This window comes from Octopus sinensis, linkage group LG19 (genome assembly GCF_006345805.1).
Source record: "Octopus sinensis linkage group LG19, ASM634580v1, whole genome shotgun sequence".
In the NCBI taxonomy this organism is placed as follows: Eukaryota; Metazoa; Mollusca; class Cephalopoda; order Octopoda; family Octopodidae; genus Octopus; species Octopus sinensis.
Window position 1 is genome coordinate 25,104,412 of NC_043015.1, and position 25,866 is coordinate 25,130,277.

General features: G+C 35.4%; 1 protein-coding gene across 1 annotated transcript in view; it reads right to left on the bottom strand.

Moving 5' to 3' along the window:
* LOC115222188 (coiled-coil domain-containing protein 39-like) overlaps positions 1-25,866 on the bottom strand; it is a 1,476,917-nt gene that overhangs the window by 1,023,645 nt on the left and 427,406 nt on the right. The window contains exon 8 of the mRNA XM_029792337.2: positions 20,671-20,774. Coding sequence (XP_029648197.1) covers positions 20,671-20,774 — 104 coding nt within the window. The remainder of the gene's footprint in view (positions 1-20,670; positions 20,775-25,866) is intronic.

Here is a 25,866-nt window from a genome sequence, read left to right on the forward strand (position 1 = left end):
TATATATATATATATATTATATATATAGATATATATATATACATACATATACACATACATATATAGACACCTACTTGCAGTCCCTCTGACCAATGTCTGGAGAGATTCTTTAGACTCAGGTTATACACCAAAACACCTCCTATCCCAGTCTGTCATCCCGGTTTTCAAGCAGGGAAACAGATCCCTCACAGTCAACTATCACCCAATCTCACTCACCTCCCACATCATTAAAGTGTTTGAAAGAGTGGTAAGATCAAGGATAGTTGGCTTCCTGAAGATCCACAAACATCCTAAATGCAAATCAGCATGGCTTTCGCTTTAGCAGATACTGTCTATCACAGTGCTTACACCACATCGATGATACACTTAAAGCTTTGGGAACAGGTTCAAACTCTGATGTCATATATCTTGACTTCAGTAAAGTGTTCGACAGAGTTGACCATAATATCTTACTCTCAAATTTGGCACATGTTGGAATCTGTGGAAAACTTCTACACTGGATTGAGTATTTCATGGTGAATGGAACATAATATATTGTGGTCGATGGAGTCCACTCAAGCCCAGCAAAAGTCACCAGTGGTGTCCCTCAGGGGACTGTCTTGGGCCTGCTCCTCTTTATAATAATCAACCTTTCCAGCATTGTAAAACACTGCAAAGTGAAAATATTTGCTGATGACACTAAGCTCCTGCAAATCATCAATGAAGAAGAAGACCGAACTCAACTCCAGTCTGATCTATATGCTATGAGTCAATGGACAGACAAAAACAAAATGCAACTAAACGAGGGAAAATTTCAGCTGATACATTTTGGAAGAAGGACTATGCTAAAACAACCACACTCTCTTCCTTTAGTGAAACCTTTCATGGCATCTAATAATATCAGAGAACTAGGAGTAATTGTTGATAACAATGTCAGAATGCCCACATCAGCAATAAGATTGATATAGCTCATAGGATGGGCTCCTGGATCCTAAGAACATTTTGGCCCAGAGAACAAGGTGTCTTCATTCCAGTTTTCTCCTCCTTTGTATGGCCACACCTCGAATACTGCTGCCCCCTGTGGTCTCCCATGCAAAAAAAAACATCTCAAAAATTGTATCACCCCAGAGGGTATTCCCCAAACGAATTAAAGGCATGACTGATCTTTATTACTGGGACCGCCTTAAAGCATTGAAAGTCTACTCTCTCCAGCACTGCCACGAACAATATATCATTTGCACAATGTGGAGAATATACCACCAGCATTTCCCAAATGACCCCTACCCAATTCAGGATCATAACACCTAAATACACTGCAACACAATTTCTTTTCCTGAACAGGCCCTGCCCTATTTAATATTGTCCCAAAACAGATCAAAGAGGAAAAGGATTCCATCACCTTTAAATGGAACCTGGACAAATTTCTTCAAGCAATACCAGATAAGTCACCTGTACCTGGATACAACTCATTCAACAAGAACTCCTTACTCAAATGGATCATGATACCACAAAACTTGATTTAAAAAGGATTTAGATAATCCTATCAGGTGGTGCTTTTAAGTTAGATATGTTCAATCTGTGATTGAACATATCTAAGTTATATATATATAGGCATATGTGAATATATTTAAGTATGTATATGTGTGATTAGGTTGATACATATGCATACACCTACATGTATACACGCACAGAAATGTGTGAGTGTGTGTGTATGTGTGTGACTGTGCCTATTGCCCTACAAATTTGAAGTCACTGTCAAAATAGTTTTTTACAAAACTAAACAGTGATTCTCAACTTAAATGTTGAGTCCCTTCAATTGATGCTTCTAATTCTATGTAACTTTATGTAAAGAACACGACAAACAAGGATCGGATCCATACAACCTTGTGGTTTGCGACCAGCTGAGGCACTTGCTGTTGAACTCATGTTATTTTTTTCTTTCTTTTTCTTTTTCTCCTTCCTTTTCTCTTCTTTTTCTTTCTTCGCTTATGTTTGTATTTTGTTCAGTTTTGGATTTGTATATTAATGTGATTTTGTATTATATATGCAGTAGAATGTTAATTAAAGCATGCATGTATATGTATATATGTGTGTGTAAGTGTGTGTGTGTGTGTGTGTATACATCGTATTTTACCCTTTTACTTCCTTCACTCATTTAATTGCAGCCATGCTGGAACACCACCTTGAAGTGTTTCTGTTGAACAGTTCACTCCCAGATCTTATTTTTAATCCTAGTATGTATTCTATCCACTCTTTGTTGAACCACTAAGTTACAGGGACACAAACAAACCGACACCAGTTGTCAAGTGATGATGGGGAACACAGACACAAAGACACACACATATATAATTGGATACAGAATGTGTGTCATTAGCCAGCTGGAGAAAATGTCTTCCTGGGCTATATACGTCAGTAGCACTGTCCTGTATTGGGCACCACACTTGGTTGGCAGTTATATGTTACAATTCCGTACTGCTACTGTTTATATCCCACTCAGAGATTTAATATAAATATATACGCATATACATATATACATATGAATATATAGATAGACAATGGGCTTCTTTCAGTTTCTATCAATCAAATCCACTCACAATGCTTTGTTTGGATCAAGGCTATAGTAGAAAATACTTGCCCAAGGTATGATGCAGTAGGGGTGAACCCAGAGCTTGTGGTTGGGAAGCAAGCTTTTTATCACACAGCCAAATGTGGTATACTCTATATGTATATAAGTGTGTGTGTAGGTGTGTGTGTGTGTTTGTGTGCATGCATGTGTGGGTGTACATGTCTTTGTGTGTGTGTTGTATGTATGTATATATACAACTGCGTATATATGCATAGTTTTCCTTTATTCACTCATAAAGCAAACAATACATAAATGGAAAGAGTTAACTGATATTAAATGAGTCAGCAAAATTTTGAAGTAAAATTTTCCAAAGAGTTCAGCAAAAAACAGAAAAAAAGTCAAGAAATGAATAACTTTCAGCAAATTTTGTGAAGCAAATACTTTTCATTGACTGAAAGAAAGTGTTTTGCTCAGAAATATAAATTAGTTATGGCAGCTAGGAAAAAAAAATGTTTAACTGTGTGCCTCTATCTTTTTCTTCATTAGTGTGTATGTGTATGTGCATATACATATATGTATGTATATATATATGTATGTATATATATATATATATATATTTGTGTATGTATGTATATATATTTTCGTGCATATACATACAGATATCTATATCCACAGACGCATGCATGTGTGTGTGTGTGTCTGTGAGTGTGAGTAATATTGACAAATATTTCAAAGATGCATCTCAAATATTATTATAGAGAGTGTTAACAAGAGCAAAGAACTTGAAACAAGCAATATTTGAAATTTCTCTACGTAGAAAAGGAATGATATCTTAAAGTGTTTGACATGAGTAAAATAAGTCAAGTATACATACATCAAATTCTATATATTAAGATCTCTTAGAGAAAATGTTCCATTTCAGGCAAGAACGGTGAGGCATCCAGTGCACAATGGTAGTCTTTAGGAGTAGAGTTGCTGTAATGCAACTAACTTTGCACTATTTGTTAATCATTATAGGAATCGGTGTTGTAGGAAGTTTATAAATCAGAAACCCTTCTGTATTTATTGAAGCCAGCTTAAACTTGGCATAACATAACTACTGTTGAAATTGCATGCAATATTGTACACTAAAAGAGAATAGGTTTGAGAGTTAATTATTAAATAACCGCTTTTATATATCAAATGGTGAGCTGGGTAAGATTTCATTTCAAGAGATGGAATCACTATTAGTTCTAAATTGCAATCTGTGTATCTTGCTCAATGTAAGAATGCTGTAGTAATGTCACATTTAAAGTGATAGCATGTTGTTAACTTAATGTGACAGTCCTATAAAAGGGAAGAATGCTTCTGTTATTTTGCCCTAGGACACACCTGACTGATGATGAGCAATGATTCTGAAACTAGTCTCTGGCTTTGCTGGGTGGAGGTGCTTGTCTCCACTTTGAAAACATAAGGACACAAGAAATGTGTTTCCTAGGGTTAAATAACAGTAGCATTCTTCCCTTTTATGGGACTGTCACATTAAGTTGACAACATGCTATCACTTTATCGTGATGCTACTGCATAAATCTCTTTGAGAGATTTAGAAATATATTATTCCTAATGTCACATTTGTCTTGAGAATGCATCTTCATAGACATGTACAGTAATCCCTTGCCACAGCATGGTTCACCTATTGCATGCTCAGTACATCGTGGTCCTATCGTGGTTGTGGCTGTGCTGGGGTAACCTTGATAAAAAGATCTCAGTGCATTTATTTTTTAAATCTGGTCCTTTTCTATGAGTCTCTTTTCCCTGGTTGTTAAGTAGGAGGGGTGGGGTCAAACACAGATACAAAGATACACTAATACACGTGCATGCATGCGTGAAAAGCTTCTTTCAGTTTCTGCCTGTCAAATCCACTCACAAGGCTTTGATTGGTCCACCAAGTCTATATAGTGGAACCCAGAACCAAGCAGTTGGGAAGTAAACATTTTACCACACAGCCACACCTATATATATATGTGTGTGTGTGTGTGTGTGTGCATGTGTGTATGCATTTGCGCGTGTATGTAACCATGTGTGTGTATGTATACATGGGTGTGTGTGCATGTGCATGTGTGTGAATGTATACATGTGTGTGTGTGTGAGAGAGAGAGAGAGAGAGAGAGAGAGAGAGAGAGAGAGAGAAAGAGAGTGAGTGAGTGTGTCTTATATTGACATTGCATGATATCCACAATGAGAGTCGTTGATTCCTAAAATCCTGCAAAAACATGTTTGGCCATGGGGGAAATAGATCTTTGCTTGGGAAAAGGTGACCATTTGGTGACAAGTTAGGCATCTAACCATAAAAGTTCTGAATCACATATATATACTCTCTCTCTCCCTCTCTCTCTCTCTCTCTCTCTCTCTCTCTCTCTCTCTCTCTCTTTCTTTCACACACATATCTATAAACTCACTTGAGATTCTACAAAAAGTAATGAAATCTCCATCAAAGCTAATCAAGGGAATGACACATTGAATAATGTAGTCCTAGATACACTATGTGTAACAAAAGAACAGGCTGTTCATGGTCAGACGGTTATCTTTGATAATGGGTTTTCTGCATCAGATTTGAGATCTGAGGCTAAACACCAACAACCTCTGCCACACTAGTCTCTGATATTGCCATTACGACCATTCTTGTTTTCTTCTCATGCCAAGAATTTTCATTTCTCACCAAACTACAAAGTATAAAATCAGGCATGACAGAATTGGTTTGATATGTTTTCCTAGATCTAAACATATGGCATTTGTAGTTCTGCATGATGTATTTTGTAAATCAATCACTCAATGATTTTATAGAGAAAAACATCTTGGACATGAGGGTCTTTTCTGCCAATTATGTCCAATATTTTTCAGTTGCTTTTCTTTATATTTTCACATCAGAAATATAACGTCTTAGAAAACTTGTTCTAGTTTGATTTTTTAATTTCAGCAATATATTAGCACCAGTAATACACTGAGGTTTTTTTCAATAAAGTGAATATCTCTCCTTTGCAGTAATTGTCTGCATGTTATATTAAAAATGAAATGAAATTAAAATCTATTCTGTGAATAAGATTAACTTCCAGATGGATTATAGTACTTTCAAGAAGAACAATGTAATTCTCTTCTAATAATATGCACATATGTACTACATGCAGTCTGACATTGCACATCCAGCAAAGCATACTAGCTTCATTTCGTTCAAGCTTATGCATGTCCTCTGCAGTCACAGCCCTTTGTTTCACTGCCATGGAGCATGGCTGTTCACACATGGGCATCATAAAGTTTGTCTTTCATTCAGAGAGAGAGAGTGAAGAGAAAGAGAGAGAAAGAGAGAGAGAGAGACCATTTCTTACCAACAGCGGTAGGAGCTCTCTGAACTTTGCCCAGCCTATTGTTATTCTAGCAGCTATCCTCTCAAACCATCCACCTGCACTCCTGATTTGGTCACCCAGATAACAAAAGCTATCAACTGCTTCTAAGTATTCCCCACCTGGCATTTGACAAAGTCTGCTTTCTGTACATTTCTAATGTTTATTGTACCTTTACATCTGCCACATTCAAAGGCTGTTTTCTCTGCTAACCTTTCTATGATATTGCTACACCTCTTGTGCCCAATACAAGATACACCTTATGGTGTTTCTATCTTTGCCTTTTCTACATATTGAGCAAGGCCATCTCCCTGAAGAGATTTGTGATTTGTCAGTTTCCTAATTACTTGGGCTTTGATCTTTGCTAAATTATCTCCAAGGTTCTTTGCTTCCACACCTGAAATTTCTTCTCTAGTTCTGGTAGTGATTCAGCTGAACAATATCATCAGCATAGAGAAGTTCCCAAAAGCAGCATCACTGAAAATCTTCTGTTATTGCCTGGAGGACTATAATAAACAATTGGGGGCTAACGACTGATGCCTGCTGAATGCCTACTTCAACACTGAATTCATTGCTAAATTTCTTGCCAACCGTCACCTTGCAAACAACATCCCTGTACATGGCTTGTACAGCTCTCACCAGCCACTCATCTTAAATTTTCTCAGTGATCATCAGATAAGGAACCAGGAGACCCTGTCAAAGGCTTTCTCCATGTCAACAAAGGCCAAGTACAAAGGCCATTTTTGGCTTAGTACTTCTTCTGCAACTGCCTTACCAGCAATATAACATCAGTAATGCTTCTCCATGACACAAAACCAAACTGCATCTCATCTAGATTAACTCTTTCCCTAATTAGTTGGGCAATGGCCCTCTCCATAACTTTCATCACTTGATCCAGCAATTTGATGCCTCTGTAATTATTTCTGTCTAAGGCATCACTTTTACTTTTGTGCTGCTATACCAGTCTTTAGGCATGACTCTCTCGTGTACAACCTGATTAACTAGATGGGTGATGAGACCATATACACCACCACTGGATATCTTCAGCACCTCAGCAGTGATTCCTGATGGGCTGAGGTATTTACCCATCTTCATAGCTTTACATATCATATAGTATATATCTTTTATGTACATATTATATAAGTTCATATTTAATATAGACATTATATATATTATACATACATATATATATATATATATATATATATATATATATATATATATATATATATATATATATATAAATAACCCATGCTAGCATGGAAAGCGGACGGTAAACGATGATGATGATGATATATATGTTACATACATACACACACATACACATGTATATATGTCTATATCTATCTATCTATCTATCTATCTATCTATATATATATATATATATATTATATATATATATATAAATCTGTATTTTATATATCAAACATCTTAAATCATCATCATTATCGTTTAACGCCTGCTTTCCATGCTAGCATGGATATGTACTTTTATATACTCAAACAAATACAGATGTGCATGTGTATGTGTGTGTGTGCAAAAGTATGTCTCTCTATGATGGGAATTTCTTAGAATGGCAGATAAATATGAACAGAGAAATTACTATATCTCCTTCATTTAGTAACATGAACATTTTAAACAAATCTTTATTTACTTCTACATAGAAGTGTGTGTGGTATATTTAGTAAGAAAATTATATAAATGGTCAGATATGTACATATTTCGAGTTTTACTTTCTACTTTTTAACATCTAAAAATCCCTCCAGGCAGTTTCCTTGATGTGATAATGGAACAATCACCACAAGTGAACTAACTCTGTCACTACTTGTGTATAAAGTACATGTGGATATATGTGCATTTGCATGTGTATGTGTGTATACATATACAAACACACATATACATATTTGCATTTATATGTGTGTATAAGTGTGCATATGTGTGTGTGTGTGCATCCATCTATCCCTACATTTATATGTACATACACAGACATATATACATACACACACACACACACACATAATCACATATATGTGTATGTGTGTTGAAAAAGGAGACAGGTAACAGTATGTGTTCGTATATTCATACCTTAATACTCAAATGCTAGCATAGAAATGCACAAAAAGTAATAAAACTAAATAATAATAATAAATGGCGTTTACTATTATTATTATTATTATTATTATTATTATCATCATCATCATCATCATCATTAGAAAGAACCCAATAAAGGAAATAAAAAAAGCGAAACAAGTTAATTATATTTCTAGGAAACGATCATCGTTGATTAGCAGGGTATCTAACGAAATTGAGTTTGTCTCTAATGTTTTACTTTCTTAATGGTGATTGTAGGTTCTTCAGCAAGTAATCACCGTCATTTAAGAAATTGTATGTAATCAAATGAAAATGTTTCTGATAACTTATTTATTATCAGTTTCACTCTAAAAGTGGAATTGCCAGACTATCAGACAGAATGGTTTCCATGAGTTCAAATACAACAGCTGCCCGGTTTTCTGGTGTAGTTAAAACAGGTCCCAGCAAAGAACTGAGTGTGATTCTGTTGGCTGGACCCTCTCTCAAATTTAAGGCCACATAACTAGCCTTGAAGAGGGAAATTAAATACATGCAAATAGTGTTTAGAAAAGAACTAGTAATGGCGAGAAATACATAGGAAGTTAATTATTAAACTAGTGGAGAATATTAGAAATGGCATTGCAACCAGCATGCTAGCAATAAAAATGGCCCTTGACCATTCCTTCAAAGTGAAAGCTGCATTGTCAGAGCAATAGAGTGTGTTAAAACAATAAGGAATGAAAGATGTTTGATTGGTTTGGGTTGAGGAGGCATGGTGTGGCAACAATATCTTTATTCAGTCTTTGATGAATCAGGATGGATGCATCATCCTATACTGTTCCAGCTGCACTTTGATAAATAGTTCAGAGTAAGGAATAGATGCAAGAGGATTATGGGCTTTATTGCCTACGTTGTTGGCCTGCCACAACACACAACAGAAGAGGCATTTGAGATAAAGGAAGTATCGAATGGTTGGGCAAGGGACAAGTTGCTTGGCTTTGATGGTCTACCTATGAATTTTATGGTTTTATGCCAGATCAGTTTGGCAACCTTTTGGCAAATTTCTATCATGGGGTGGTGGTGGCTAAACTCATAATTCTTTGAGCCTAGTGTGTGTTAATGTTGCTGAGAAAAGATGTCAGCTAAGTGGGTGGGGATATTATAGGCAATTTTCAGTTCATAACCTGGCTAAATGCAGAGCTTCCAATTTAGCCAAGATGTTAACAAAGAAGTTTGTGCTTGCATAGGTGAGTTGGCTGGAGAAGCACAAATATATGAGATCCCCAATAAATTCATCTATGACAATCTCCACCTCATGCAAAGGAAATGAGTACAAAGTGGGTGTTGAAAGGACCCTGATAATTTCGGTCATTTGAAAGCCTCCAATAAAGTCAACCATTTCTACATGGAAGCAGTCCTGAAAGCAGCCAGTTTCACACATGTTTCCAGTGGCTGTATTGCAGTTATGCACAGTGGTGTATGTCTGGCAGGCAAAGTAAACAGCCAATTCTCAGAACTGTTTCATGCCATGTGCACGATCCCATCTACAACTGGCAAAGTCATGAGTTGCCATCCACAACAACAGTACTTCTCACAGCAGTACCATACATACCAGCCAATTATAAGCACGGATAACAGAGACAGGAGGCCAATGAAGGTAAGGGGATTATCTAACTACCAAGAAGCCAAAATCCAATGCAAAACTGGAAAACAGTAATAAATAATATCAGTTAAAGCCCAGTTCTGAAGAGGAATCAGCTCCTGGCAAGGAAGAACTTATATTCTATGAAGAAGAATCAATGTATTTTGAGCAGGAATGAAACTCATACCTAAACCAAATGAAAATCACAGCCACATGTGAGAGAAAAGAAAGCTCTGAAAGAATTCTGATACGGCATACACAAGAAATTTCCAGACAGGGTATTGACTAAGATGGTAATATAGTTACGTTTTAAAGGGTTAAATATGATAGAACACAAAAGTGAAATTTGTAGATAGAATTTCTGAGATCTTATAACTGAATTATCCAGAAGAATTAATCTGCCACACCCCACACCTCATTTATTCACTCTAACAGAAGAGCATTTCACAGAATGTTTTGGAATCAAAGGCTATGAAGAATACAAGTTGGAAATAGAATGGAAACTCAATCAGACCAGGAATGTGCAGTACGTTGGATGTTCTAATTTTTATATATTTTCTTTTTAATTAGTGCATTTAATTACATTTCTTTTTCTGTGTAAATATAATCTTTGATTAGTTTACTTTTATGTGATACATCTTTTGCCCCATTTTCATAAATGATCCATCTTTGTATTTTTCTGTATCTCTTCAAGTCCCTCAGCTAACAATCATTATTATTGTTATTCTTAGAACATCTGACAAAATGTCTTGCACTCTTTCTACTTGTTAAGGTGGTGAGCTGGCAGAAATGATAGCACACCAGGCAAAATGCTTAGTGATAATTTGACTAACTTAATGTTCTGAGTTCAAATTCTGCCAAGGTTGATTTTACCTTTCATCCTTTTGGGGTTGATAAATTAAGTACCAGTTGCATATTGGCTCGATCTAATCGACTGGCCCCTTCCCCCAATATTTTGGGCCTTGTGCCTAGAGTAGAAAAGAATATTTCTTCTGGTTCTTTACATTCTGAGTTCAAATCTAGGCAAGGTCAACTTTGTCTTTCATCCTTCTGGGGTAGATAAGATAAAGTATCAATCAAGTACTTGTGCCAAAATTAGAAACCATTATCATTATTACTAAGGCAGCAAACTGGCTGAATTGTTAGCATGCCAGACAAAATGTTTAATGGCATTTGGGCTATCTTTAAATTCTGAGTTCAAATTCCACTGAGGTCTACTTGGGTTTTTCAGGGTCAATAAAATAAGTACCAGTTGAGATGTAATCAACTTCCCCTTCCTTCAAATTTTCTGGCCTTCTCCTAAAATAAGAATTATTATTATTATCATTATTATTATTATTATTATCATCATCATTATTATTACTGATTGAGAGAGCAGTGCATGCCATTAAAGTGACACTGGAGTACAAATGTATGAAGCCCAATATACCCATCATGACTATCTGTCTGATAAAGTTACACCAGGCACATGCATCACAACCATATGTGTGTGACATGGCACTCTTATATCAATATAAACAGCGCATGACCTTGCATGTGGAGCTCAGAATTTTCTACGAGTAGCCCATCCTGTTCAAGAGATTTCTGAATAAGATTTGTTTAAGGAAGTTGAACAAAACACCCATGATACCAGAGATGAATTATTCAAAGACCAAAGAATCCCACTTAACACACGGCTATGATGCTCCCCCACTACTTCTGCTCATAATTAGAGATGCACATATCGTCAGCCCCTAAGGGACATGTGCAACTGGTTAAGGTCAAACAAACAACAAGCAAATCTATTGTATTGAGCAGAATATTTGTTGTAGCTCACCTTTTATGCCAAAACAAAACAATATCAATGATAGCACTTCCAATCTGTTAAGATGAGAAGCCACAAGAGCCACTGCCTTTTATGGCACTTAATTTATCAATCCTGAAAAAGAGTGAAAGGCCAAGTTGACCTCAGCAGAATTTGAACTCAGAATGTAGCAGTAAGTGAAATACTGCAAGGCATTTCGCCCAGCATGCTAACGACTCTGCCAGCTCACTGCCTTAAATAATAATAATGATGATGATGATGATGATGATGAGGATGATGATGATTATGTATGGAATAGCTGAGAACATGTGTGCACTGATTAAGAACAGCATGCCTAGTTGGAAAACACATCTTTCCTGTAACAACCAACACTTAGCTGAGGTAACAATCAAAAGAGGTATCTTCTAAGGAGACTCTTGTTCACCTCTGTTATTTGTTATAGCCTTGATCCCACTTTCTGTAGTCCTAAGCAAAGTCAATGTGCACTATGAGCTGAGAAAGAATGGACCACATACTAAACCACCTTCACTTCATGGATGACTTAAAACTGTTCATTGCAAAAACAAATCCTGAAATGGAGTGGCTGGTTGGGACTGTACAAATGTGCAGCAAGCATATAGGGATGGAATTCAGTATCTCGAAGTGTGCGGTGCTAACATTGAAGCAGAGGAAAAGAGTAAATTGTAGGGGCATAGAATTGTCAAACAGAGAGAGGATGGAAGCTGCAAAATATATTGCATAAAGAAATGAAAGACAAGGTCATAACTACATATTTCAAGTGCCTTAAACTTCTCTTGAAATCAAAACTCAACTCAAGGAACCTTGTAACTGCCATCAAAGTATGAGTGGTTGCTGTAGTCCGCTAAAGTGCACCCATCCTGAGATAGACACAAGTGGAGATTGACCAACTTAAGTTCTGAGTTCAAATGCTACCAAGGTTAGCTTTGACTTTCATGCTTCTAGGAGAAAGGTGGGGGGGGGGTAGAGATGGGTTGGGGTGGGGGTCAATACAATAAAGTATCAATCAAGTACTGATATTGGTTTAATTGATTAATGTCTAGTCACCCCCTTCCCCAACTAACCCCATCACTAATTTCTAGCCTTGCTCCTCTGTTGCAAATATTTATTAGTTTTAGCTGTAGTAGCAGTAGTAGTAGCAGCAGCAGCAGTTTGCACTTATTTCTTGGAAATTGGTTTTTAAAAACAAATCATCAATCAATGGAACATCTATTTTTGGGTGAAAGGACACATTTTTTGGTTGTTTCTTGTTTTCTTTTGTTTTTTTGTTTTTTTTGTTTTTTATTCTGCTGAAACACATCAAAATGACATCCTACTTAAAACTGGTTCCTATCAGATTTGTGTGTGTGTGTATGTGTATGTATGTATCTGTGTATATACACATAGAAAAATACAGTTATGTATGTATATGTGTATATAAGTGCATGTGCATATACCTATATTTAGAGATATATACACACATAAATACATAGATATATACAAAAATGTGGTTATATATGTGTGTATATATATATATATATATATATATACATACAAACATTCACCATAAAAACGTAAATATATATTATATATATCCTATATTTGTGTTTGTATTCATAGATAGGGAGACAGATATAGACGTAGATACAGAGTATGTTACTTTTAACTTATCATTGCCAATGTACAATCAACGATTATACTATTTTCTGATATTTACCATCAACACTTCAAGTCTTTGATTGGAGAAAATAGATTTTTCTCCACATCTTATTTTATTTATTATCTATCTCTATAATAAAATAAAATGTTTATTTTATGGGTAACCAATTTTACTCTACTCTCTTCATTTTAGCCATCGATTTGTTTGTCGGGTTTTCTTTACTATATTTATTTTTTGTTTTTGTATTTATATATTTACATATTGCTTTTATATGAATAATTGTTATGATATATGAAAATTGCATATGTATGTATGTGAGTGAATGTGTCTGTCTGTGTGTTCTCAGTCTCTCAGTCAGAATATCTATGTATGCCTTTCTCTTATTTCATTTAGTCGTTTTTCCTCTCTCTCTTTCCTCACCCCCTTCTCTCTCTTTACTGTGCTTGTTTCTCACTCTCTCTCTCTGAGTTTCAGTTTGTTTGTATTGCTCTCCCTCATTGAGTTTCTGCGTATGTGTATATGCCTCCCTCTCTCCACTCTGTCTTTCTCTATCCCTGTGTACATCTCTCTATGTGTATGCTTCTCTCACCTCTCCCAATATGTATGCCTCACTCAGTCTATTAGATTCTCTTCCCCTCATTGTGACCAATGGGTAACTCTATCTCTATCTATCTATCTATCTATCTATCTATCTATCTATCTATCTATCTATCTATCTATCTATTCATCTATCTGTCTATCTATCTCTCCCTCTTTCTATCTATCTATCTACCTATCTATCTTTCCAACTATCTCTCTCTTCCTCTCTTTATCTATCTTTCTCTCTTTCCATCTATTTCTCTCTCCCTCTATCTATCTTTTCATCTCTCTCTCCCTCTATCTATCTTTTCATCTCTCTCTCCCTCTATCTATCTTTTCATCTCTCTCTCTCTCTCTATCTGTCTATCTTTTCATCTCTCTCTCCCTCTCATTATCTATCTATCTATCTATCTATCTATCTATCTATCTATCTATCTATCTATCTATCTATCTATCTATCTATCTATCTATCTATCTATCTCTCCCTCTATCTACCTACCCATCTATCTATCTATCTACCCATCTATATGCCTGGAAAATTGAACACTGCACTTTTACTTCAGATACGGCAGATGTGTAATGTTGGTGCAAAAAATAAAACCCATAAATAAATGCAAAACAACAATAATGAGGTGAAAAATTTTTAGTTTTACCATTTTGAATTCAGTTCAATAAAATTGCTTCTATATAATTGTAGATGTGTATTAATTGCTGATGGTACAGAGCAGGACAAGGCAATTCAATAATTTGAAAACAAAATTGAAAATCACAATTTCGGAATAACTAACGGTAGAGAATGGTTGTGTGTGTGTTTTTGTGTCTATGTCTGAAGTTAAGGCAAAACTCAAAACTTTACTGCTTTTTTTTTACTTCTTAAAACTGCAGCAAATTTATAGCTATTTAATAAAGGTATATATTATATTTATGAATCTGGTAGATGGTGATATTTGGAAAGACATATGTAATTTATCTATTAAGAAAAAATTCCTCAATGAAGTAGAATTTGCTATTCAGTTGGAAAAGAAGAGAAGCAAACTAAAAAAATAACAAAAGCTGCAATTGTTATTGACTTTCATTATCAATCTCCTGGAAGCTGATATATGGGAAAAAAGTAAATAATTTTATCTTTTATTTTTTACTTCATTCAGTCATTAGACTGTGGCTATGCTGGGGCACTACTTGAAGGGTTTTCGTCAACACTATCGACCCCAGGACTAATTTTTCAAAAAGATTCTGGTTCTTATTCTTTTCCCAAAACAATATGTGATGGGGCTATAAACAATCCAGCAGTGGTGGTGGTCAAGTGTTGGGTGGGACAAACAGAGGCACATACACACACACAGCAGCAGCAGCTTCCATAAAGTTTTCTCTACCAAATTCCTTCACAAGCCATTGACTGGCCCAGGGCTATATTAGAAGACACTTGTTCCAGGTACCACACAGTGGGATCGAATTCAATACTATGTAGATGTAAAGCAAGCTTTTTAACCATATAATGAAGAAGAATTTGTCTCTTAGTTGAAGAAGAAAACCAAACAAGTATATAAGCAAATAAATAAAAAGTAAAACATAGCAAATAATGTTTAATGAGTTTCAATGCAAAGGAAATGTTAATGGTATGCAAGTTGTAATGAATATTCATGCTTAACCCATTAAGTCCCAGATACTTAAATTTCTGAATATTACTTTTAAAATTTTACAAATGATTGAAAACAGGTTAAAGTGAAAACAAATTATTATTAAAACCCCTTCAATTCAAGTAAAAGTGGAAATGCTCAATGTCCTATAAATAGGACACTGAGACAATGTGATATAGCTTATTTAATGTTCTCATTTAGTGTCCTATTTACAGGACAGTGGGACTTAATGGGTTGAATAAAAATTGAAAATTTCTGAGTCAACACAGTGACAGATGTTGAAATGCTTCAAGGCTGTAACATCAACAGAGGAATTGTCTGCTTAGGAAGTTTGGCTGCGTATTTGTGTGTTTGGGTTCAGTCCTATTGCATAGCACCTTTGGTGAGTTTCTTCATGCATAGCTCCAAACTGAACAATACTTTGAGCCTATGATAGATGGAGGCTGTGTGGTTCAAAAATTGTACAAAAAACAAAAGGAGACAGGTGAGGGAACAACAAGCAAGTTGTATTCGTTCAATGTGCAGGAAGAAGGAAAGTCTTTGACGTTTCAAGCCTACGCCCTTCTACAGAAATGAATGAAGAGAGAAAACAGACAGAGGAAAGTACACATATTCGTATATAGAAGAGACTATCTGTGTGTGTGGAAGTTGTATGTATATGCACAAGTATCCGTTTCTCTCTTGCCAGTTGATAACCAATGCTAGTTTATTAACTTAGCAGTTAAACAAAAAGTACCTGATCAAATAAGCACAGGATTGATTTCCCTGACTGACCCCTTTGAGTAGGAGTCCCAGCATAGCCACAGGTCATTGACTGAAACAAGTAGCAGAACAAATGAAATAGCTCTAATGTCTCAGTCATACATGTTGAGAAATCATGTTGCTGGTGATGTTCTGAGTGACAAACACAAATCGAGGAATTCAAAATTACTTCCTAATGAAAGAGTGTCTGCAGTATTTAATGATTCTTACAGAAAAAAAAAGAGAAATAAATACAAGGGATTAATGATTAATTGTACTCAAAATGTTCCGTTAAATCTGATGTTTTTGTAATCAGAACAGCTACAGTTACCCAGAAGTTTCAATGTTATTGAATCTCCTCAGTGTAGCATAAGTCATCTTAAGCTGGCTGATGAGTAGAAACATGTCCCTGGCATTACTTCTTACTGATATAATTTTAGTCCTTTTTGATACAAAAAGTAAGGTGAAAATATTTACAAACATGTGTTTCTAATTCAGCTACAAGGCCAACAATTCTGTGGGAAAGGTTTTTGTTGATACCATCAAAGAACTTGATCAGTACTTTATTTCATTAAAGGGGAGGAGGTGTGGGAGGAGGAGGAGGAGGAGGAGGAGTTCCTTATTATCGTTTTCATTATCATTATTATTTAATATTCGTCTCCATTTCTGGCAGAGGACTTGGCTCCACTGTCTGTTTTGGTATGGCTTCTGTGGCTTGATTCCCTTCCCAACACCAACCACTTTACAGAGTAGACTATGTGCCTTTCACGTGACATAAGCGCTGGTGAGATCACCAAGCAACTTGCAAGAGAAAGATCCTTTGAGAATGGAGAGGCATTAGAGGAGCTGGTTTTGTGAGGGGTTAGAGTGTGACAGACAGACAGAGACAGGTGTCTTGCTGTAGAGGAGATACGTGGTTACCCCAGTCAGGAGGAGAAGAGACAGAGAGATCAAGAATGTGAGAGAGAAAGAGCGATCGAGAATGTGAAGGAGAAAAAGGGAGAGCAAGAGAGATGTGGTGATGTGCTCAGGCATACTCTCAAGGTTTGGGGATGAGAATGTGTATGACATGGTAGAGCATTGCTGAAGGTGCACGAGTAGGGAGTTCATATGACCACAAAGGTAGTGTGCAGGGTCTGGTGAAACCTGTGGGGAACAACAGGATAGCAATGATACAGTTGGAAGGTCAAAGAAGACAGGAGTGGGTTGAAAAAACTGGAAGGAAGAGATAAGCATAGCACACGAAAAAGAGGAAATGTGGTAAACAGAATGTCTTGGTATACTTCTTTGTGAGTTGTGTGTTGGTACTATAAGACATTTAGAATCAGATGAAGCATTCTGGTGTACATGCCGTTTAAAATAAACAAAAGTGTATTCAACTGGAAACCTTAAGAGGTTCATTTTAATTTTTCATGGAAGATTAGATTTCTATATCCAAACAGTTAAGTAGAACCCTATTTGTTACTAATCCTGATTTCTGTGTTAATCTTGTAGAGAACTAGAAATACTATGGAAGACATATCTCTAATCTAGAAGTGATACAGTAATCCAGATTTGAAAATGTAATCCCCTGATATAATCTGCAGTAAAATATACATATTTTGGCAGCAATTGCACCAGTGATGCTTGTCTAGTAACTTCTGAAGCATTATAGAAATCCATTATCATCATCTTCACTATTTACTGTCCAGCTTCTGTGCTGGCAGAGGCTTTATATTTTCATTGTGGATCTAATGGCTCAGAGAACTGCATCATATTCCAGTGTTTACTTTGATTTGGTTTCTTTTGCAGAATGCCCTTCCTAACACCAGCAACATTACAGATTGTATGGGGTATTTTGCTTATTGTGACACCTGAACCAGTAAATATTGCCCCTTAACTTGCAAGGATATGGGCTTAATGAGGGAGAATAGAAGAGAGAGAGAGAGAGAGAGAGAGAGAGAGAGAGTAGGAGATGGTAAAAAGAGGAATGGGAAGAGGAAAGGATGGGAAGCATGGCAAGGAAGAAGGAACATTGAAAGGATTAGTAACAGGAGTTATTGAGAGAAAGAGTTGAGACATAGGTGAAAGGTGATAGAGTGCATTATGTAAGGCAGTGGGATCAAACCAAAACTCTTGAGAAATTATTTGGATGAAAAAGCCATAAAAGTTGAAGGGTTAAGAATTTCTTAATTTCTCTTGATTCTACCATTCTTCAGAGATAATAGGATCCTAAGCTAAATTAAACAAGTTCTGACTATTTTAGAAATGGATAAGCTAATTTTCATAAGTCTTTTTCCAAATTAAATTGATTCATTTTTGCAAATCTTCTCTTCACCCATAGCTTTGGGAAAAGAATAGAATAAAAAGCACAAATTATATCTTCCAAAATCTGAGATGGAAATATTTTGTGGCAAGTTGGAAGTTGAAAGTTTTATGGATGTGAAACAAAATTATTCTGAGAAATCACTAAGACAATTGCTTCCCAAATATTCAGAATTAAAATAGTTATCATCATCATCATCATCATCGTCATTATTATTAAGACAGTAAGCTGGCCAAATCGTTAACATGCTGGGTAAAATGCTTAGTGGTATTTCATCTGTCACTATGCTCTGAGTTCAAATTTTGCCAAGGTCGATTTTACCTTTTATCCTTTCAGAGTCAATAAATTAAGTACCAGTCAAATATTGGGGTCAGTATAATTGACTATCCCCCTCCCTCTAAATTTCAGGCCTTGTGCTTATAGTAGAAAGGATTATTATAATTATTATTATTATTATTATTATTATTATTACTGCCTCTGCACAGCTTCTAACACTGGAGATGTACTACGGTGCCAGCTGTTCTTCAGGTTGAGTAGCCCATTCCACTCAAAAAGGGCCCTAAATAAAGGTTGTTTAAGTATGTTTCCAGAGGTGAATTATCCAAACCCCAAAGAATTTCTCCCAACAAATGGCTATGATGCTTCCCCACTTCTTCTGCTCATGATCAGAGATGAACATATTGTCAGCCACTAAAGGACATGCTCAACTGGTTAAGGTCAAACAACTGACAAGCAAATCTGTGGTAATGAGCAGAATATTTGCTGTAGCCCATCTTTAATAGCAAGACAAAACAATGTACATGATAACACTTCCAATCAATTAAGATCAGAAGCCACGAGAGTCACTGCCTGGCACTGCACTGTATTATTATTATTATTATTATTATTATTATTATTATTATTATTAATAATAATAATAATAATAATAATAATAATAATAATAATAATAATATAATAATAATAATAATAATAACAATAATAATAATAATAATAATAATAATAATAATAATGCTGCAAGCTGGCAGAATTGTTAGCACACTGTACAAAATGGTAAGTGGCATTTTGTTTGTCTTGACATTCTGAGTTCAAATTCTGCTCTGGTTGACTTGACATTCATCCTTTTAGGGCCGATGAAATTACTACCAGTTGTGCACTGGAATCAATGTAAACAACTAGACATCTATCCACCAATTTTAGGCCTTGTGTCTATCATACAAATTATTATTGTTGTTGTTATTATTGAATGACCAGATTGGCAGAAATGTTAGAGTTTTGGAAAACATTGTTTGAGCTATTTCTTCCTGCTCTTTGTGTTCTCCATTCAAATCTTGCCAAATCAACTTTGTCTTGGATTTTTTTGGAGTTGATAAAATAAAGTACCAGTTAAATATTGGGGTTAATAACGTACCTCTATATAAAAACTGCTGGCCTTGGGCTTAGATTAAAAATCAGTCTTACAGCAAACAGCTTTTCCTCTCCTCTTTTTGGGGTCAATAAAATAAAGTCCACATCTAGTCCTAGGGTTAATATAATCAATAAAAAAAATCTCCCACAAAAAATTATTGATATTATACCGTTTTGTACAAAGATTATTATTATTATTTTTATTGTTGTTATGTTTTCAAATAGAACTGGGTCCACATGATGCAGTTAAACACAATATTACAAGCACTACCTTCATTCTTTTCTACAAAGCCATTAATGTAAGAGGGTTTTCATAGCCTATCATGGGGGCTGACATCATTCTCAACACACACACAAACAAACAAAATATAAAAAATGTATGAAAGCACAATTTCATAAGAATTCATAGTCTTTTAGAAAATTTACTAAAAGGAAAAAAGGAAAGAGAATAACATATTAACCACCATTTTCTTTCGCTTTGTTTTCTTTTGTTTTTTTTGTTTTGTTTTTTTTTGGTGGCGGTGGTGGTGGTGGGGAGGGGGTTCTTTTCCATAATAGATTTATTACAAATCAAAAGTTTATCAGCTATTTACATTTAAAGCATATGATTTGCGCAGCTTTTTTTTTTAATGCTGGGCCAAACACATCTAGCTGCTACATAACCATATTGGTTCAATAAAAGACTTCCTTTGAGACTCTTATCTGCTGGAATAAAAAATACCTAAGCCAAAAGAAATAAAAAAACAAATAACAAACCAGGAAAATAAAATATATAAAAAACAGAAAGGCTGGGAATAAGGTTAATACAAAGATGAAAGTTTAACACACTTTAGATAATAATACTAATAATAATGGTGTAAAAGAAAACAAAACTAAATGAAATATGAAAATAAAAATCCGATAATATACCTCTTTGTTGAATCATTTGTTTCTTTTTTAAGTTCTGCAACCTGTGACCGGCTGGCTTCGAGATCTGTTGCCGTTCGGTCTACTGTTTTCTTTAGGGCGTCCAGCTGGAAGATACGCATAACCCTGATTAGAGAATACTTCAAAGAGGAATATCAAAAACACCAAAAATTACAATACAATACACAGACATTACATAATATATATATATATATATATATATATATATATATATTGATATACAAACACACAAATATATAGACATATACATATATATTGTTATTGAGTTGGGACTATTTTGCTATCAATATCTATTGGCAGGGACTTATCATTCTGGTACATTTATGAATTAGAAAACAATGTGTTATCATGGAAAGATATCAAAGGAGCATTTATAAAAAAAAAATTTTAAAGGTTGGAAAAGTATGTAAAAAAAATGTTATCAGGGAGCCTGTATGAGTATGTGTGTATCTGTATATGTGCCAGGGAGCAAGACAGAGAGAGAGATATATTATATAAGGGTGAGTACAAGAAGGACAGAAAGATGGCAAAAGACTGTAAGAGGGAGGGGAAGAGAGAGACAGAGGAAAAAGAGAGAGAGACTGCATGGAGATGAAAGAGAAATAACACAAAGCAGTATTTTTGAAACGGCCTCAGAATTTTTACTAAGCACCGTTTACAAAACAATCACAAGATGAAAACTTGTAAGTGCTGTCATTTGCGGTGTGCTGAATGGACAGAATGGTTTATAAACCTTAGATTTTATTCTGGTGAATCTAGCAATATTTTGCCATTGCAATAACTACACTTAAGAATTAAAGCATTGTTGGGGAAGGGAGTGCAAATATTTGATAGATTGTATCAATATATATTATATTATACTATATATATATATATATATATATATATATATATATATATCTTGATAAACAAGCCATACATGCACACTGCTTCATTCCTTTAGTTAACACCACTAATCAATGACATGATAGATAAATATGTGGGTTATCTTAAAAGCAGGGAATTAAAGCTCAAGTCTTTATTTCTGCACTCAATGCAGAAGTATATAGCTATTTTTTTTTTATACTGTATTTTGTTACATAGTTCTAATAAACCAATCACTGCTTTACAGCATTTTTGACAATGTTGTATGCAAAGGCTGAGCTATTAATTTGATACAGAACAAATATTGCCGAAATTTTCATTTGAAATGCACCAGATCTTTGCAGATATTTATAACCTCTGCAATTATTAGTTTTTTTTTTCATGAGGGCAATATAATCCAATAAATCTTTTACTGAGATGTTTCTTTGTGAATTGAATGAGACTTAACTATTGTTTCTACCAGTGCTAGTGACCTAGTAGAGGTATTCACATTGGCTTAAAGGCATAACAGAGAAAAAATAAAAACTAATGTTTTATGTTGTATTGCAAGCTTAAGTGAAGACACTTTACTTTTAATCTTTTGTCACCAATGTTATTTTACCTCATTGTTACATATCTTATTGTAGTGAATATGAACTTTTGACCAACCAGAGACATGCAGACTATTTTTAGCTTTTTAAGAGAACCCATGGTTTCTCACCTACTGATAATGTCGTTAACCTTGGGTCAGCTGCAGAATGTCACATCTTAATTAGCTATCAATTAGTCATCAGCATTGAGTTTAGTAACCTATCATATAATATGATAGGTTACTTTAAATCATGAGCAATTTTAAGCAATGAAAAAATCACCTGCTGACTGTCATTTCTACTACTTTAAAATCACGTACATTATATACAAGCTCTGTTTGCTGTTACTCATTATTTCCTTATAAGCATTTTGACTCTGCAAATGTGAGTACATGTATGAGCATTTTCTAAACTCATATCTTGTCAATGGCCATCTAACAATGTGAACTTATGCATATATTGTTTATATACTTTCGTTTTATTCATATTTTTAAATGTTAAGTTTTCTTTATATGTATACATATATATATCTATTTTCATATTCATATTTTCTTATTATCTATATTCCTTTTTATATAATTATATTTTTATATTCTTTGTATATGCATAGATGTGTTCTGTGTGTGTGTTGAGCCACCAACCCACAGCCCATTGGTAGATCAAGTCATAACATCACAACTTAATCTGGGACCTGGTCTGCATTTGACAAGTGGCACACTGTGCACCCACACTGGTTATGCTTTCTGGGTGGAGAAAAGGGATTTTGTCCCGCACAGGCAAATTTCACTTTGAACAAGCTCAAAGTGCTGGTTGTTCAGAGACAAGATGAAAGCAAATCAAATCTTTTATTCTTTTACTGGTTTCAGCCATTTGATTATGGTCATGCTGGAGTACCGCTCTTAGTCGAACGAATCAACTCCAAGATTTATTCTTTGTAAGCCGAGTACTTATTCAATTGGTCTCTTTAACTGCTAAGTTATGGGGACACAAATACACCAACATTGGTTGTCAAACATGGACACATAAACGTATACGTATATATATATATATATATATATATATATATATATATATATGACAGTTTTCTTTCAGTTTTCGTCTACCAACCCTACTAATAAAGGTTTAGTTGGCCAAAGGCTATAGTAGAAGACACTTACCGAAGGTGCCAGACAGTGGAACTGAACCCAGAACTATGTGGTTAGGAAACAAGCTTCTTACCACACAGCCATACATATATATATATATATATATATATATATATTGGCCTGCTCACTTAGCCAGCGGGGTGGCATCATTTGAGGGCTAAAACAATGCGAAGCGCATTGTGACCAGCGATGTGTAGCACCATCTGATAGCCTGGTCGGTTACGTGATCACGTGATATATATATATATATATATATACAAGTGTACGTGAGTCGTGGGGAGGGGATACCTGCATTTCCTTGTCTTAATATCATGCACCAATCATGCATGATATTAAGCCTCACCATCGTACAAGTGGAGTTTGTTTTCATTTTCCAGTGAAAATGATGTGTCAAGCCAATTGGGAAATATCAGCTTGCTTGGAAACGGGTGGAGATTGGTGACAGAAAGGGTATCCAGCTAGAGAACATCTGGCTCAGTAAATTCGTGCTGAAATCATAGACGTTGAAATAATGATGATGATGATGATATATGGTGTTACATACGAAGACAAAGGACATTATCGTGTTATATTACTGTTTTACATGTGACCAGCAATAATAGAAGCAGTAACAACAACAACAACATTGTATTAAATATCAGGAATAGCCAAAACCTTCTTAAACAACTTTGCCAGGTAAATGTTTATTACATCTGCTGGAAAATATAACCAGATTTTGCAGTACTAGCCTTAAAATAAAACGATGGTATTAAAGCAGAGAATAAGCGTAGTTATAAATTCGCGGACATTCATTATTGCATTAAATGTGTAATATCTCATTTTTATGTGAACATTCAGCAGAAATATTTTTATTTTATTTATTCCAAAAGAATTCTCTTAACAGATCTACGTTGAGCTGCTCCAACACTTAACTATGCAAATATTGAAGTAGCAGAACATGTTTGATGAGAGGAACACAGCAAGGCGTTCCGCTCTAGATTGGTACATTGATCCAGGAGTAAACATGAATAAAATACAATGTCAGCAGTAATGCTTCGACATTTTGTGGCCTATGGCATCAACAGTTGAGTCTCTCATGCTTAATTGCTTAATTACTAGTTCATGTTGTTGTTGCTGTTGTCCGTCAGTCATGAATTGGTCCTGATAGAGCAGACTTATAATCAAATGTACTTCCACTACCACCATCATCACCACCACCACTACCACCACTACCATCACCCCCACCACCACTATCACCACCACCATTGTTTTAATATCCACTTTTACATACTTTCAGAATAAATAGAATACACAGAGACAGATTCTTTCTGGTATGATGCCCTTCCTAACTTGAACCCTCATCTTGTTTCCAAACAAAGTATTTCCCTAAAGTCTGACTTCTTCACTGAAAACTGGAAATGAACAACACTGCTTGTATGAGGGTGATGCTCATTTACGATCCTCATGGAATGTCAAGATAAGGTTTCACAACACACACACACACACACACTTGGCATAAAGCCAACTTTCTCAATCGTAAACCCTCTCCTTCATTTGTGTGTGACCTCACTTGGTGCCAATACTATGTAAAAAGCATGGAGTGCATTCTATAATATGATTAGAGTTAAGAAGGGCATTCAGCCATAGAAACAATGCCAAAACAGACGTTGGAAATCAACACAGTCTGCTGGTTTATTTGATTCTATCAAACAGTCCAACCCATGCCAGAATGGAATTGACCATTAAATGGTGATGGTGATGATGATGTTGATGATGACAACACACACACACACACATTTTGTCAGCTGAGTTTCCATCAACCAAACATATTCATAAGGCTTTGGTTGGTTCAGGGATAAATTAGAAGACACTTGCCCAAGGTAACATGCAGCAAGACTGAATCAGGAGCTCACATGTTTAGGAAGTGAACTGAGATAATTGCTTAACCACACATCTATACCTTGCACCTGTTGAATGTATAATTATTGAGATTCACAAAAGTCACAATACAAAGACATCTCTGTTTGCTTCTTGCAATTATCTTGTTTAAATAATTATTATTATTCAATTCCTTTGGATTCTGTTAACAATGGTGTTTTTTCCTTCCTATACATCTAACACAATTCACCCTACAATAAGCAATTTATCCAGTAATATTTTATGTACATGTGAGTATTTGAATGAATGTCAACCTCCTCCTCCTCCTCCTTCTCATCTTCACTTAACGTCCATCTTCCATGCTGGTATGGGTTGGACAGTTTGATAGGAGTTGGCCAGGCTGCAGACTACACCAGGCTAGTGTGTCTGTTTTGGCAGGGATTTTTTATGGCTGGATGCCCTTCTCAACAAGTATAAACTATTAATTAATGGTTTATACTTGGGTAAAAGGAAATTATATTACAGAAATTGAATTTGTTGTTTCCTGTCAGCAGCTAAATTACTGCCAGGAAACGAAGATGGCAAGCTTGGATGTAAATGTCACTCAACCTGAAAAGATTTTCAGTGTGTTGGGGAGAATTCAAGAAGAGAAGCAGCAGCCATGCTGTCAAGCCAACAACAACAACAACAACGACACACATAAAAGCATCCTTTGCTGGCTCCACATAAAAGAGCCCTTGCCA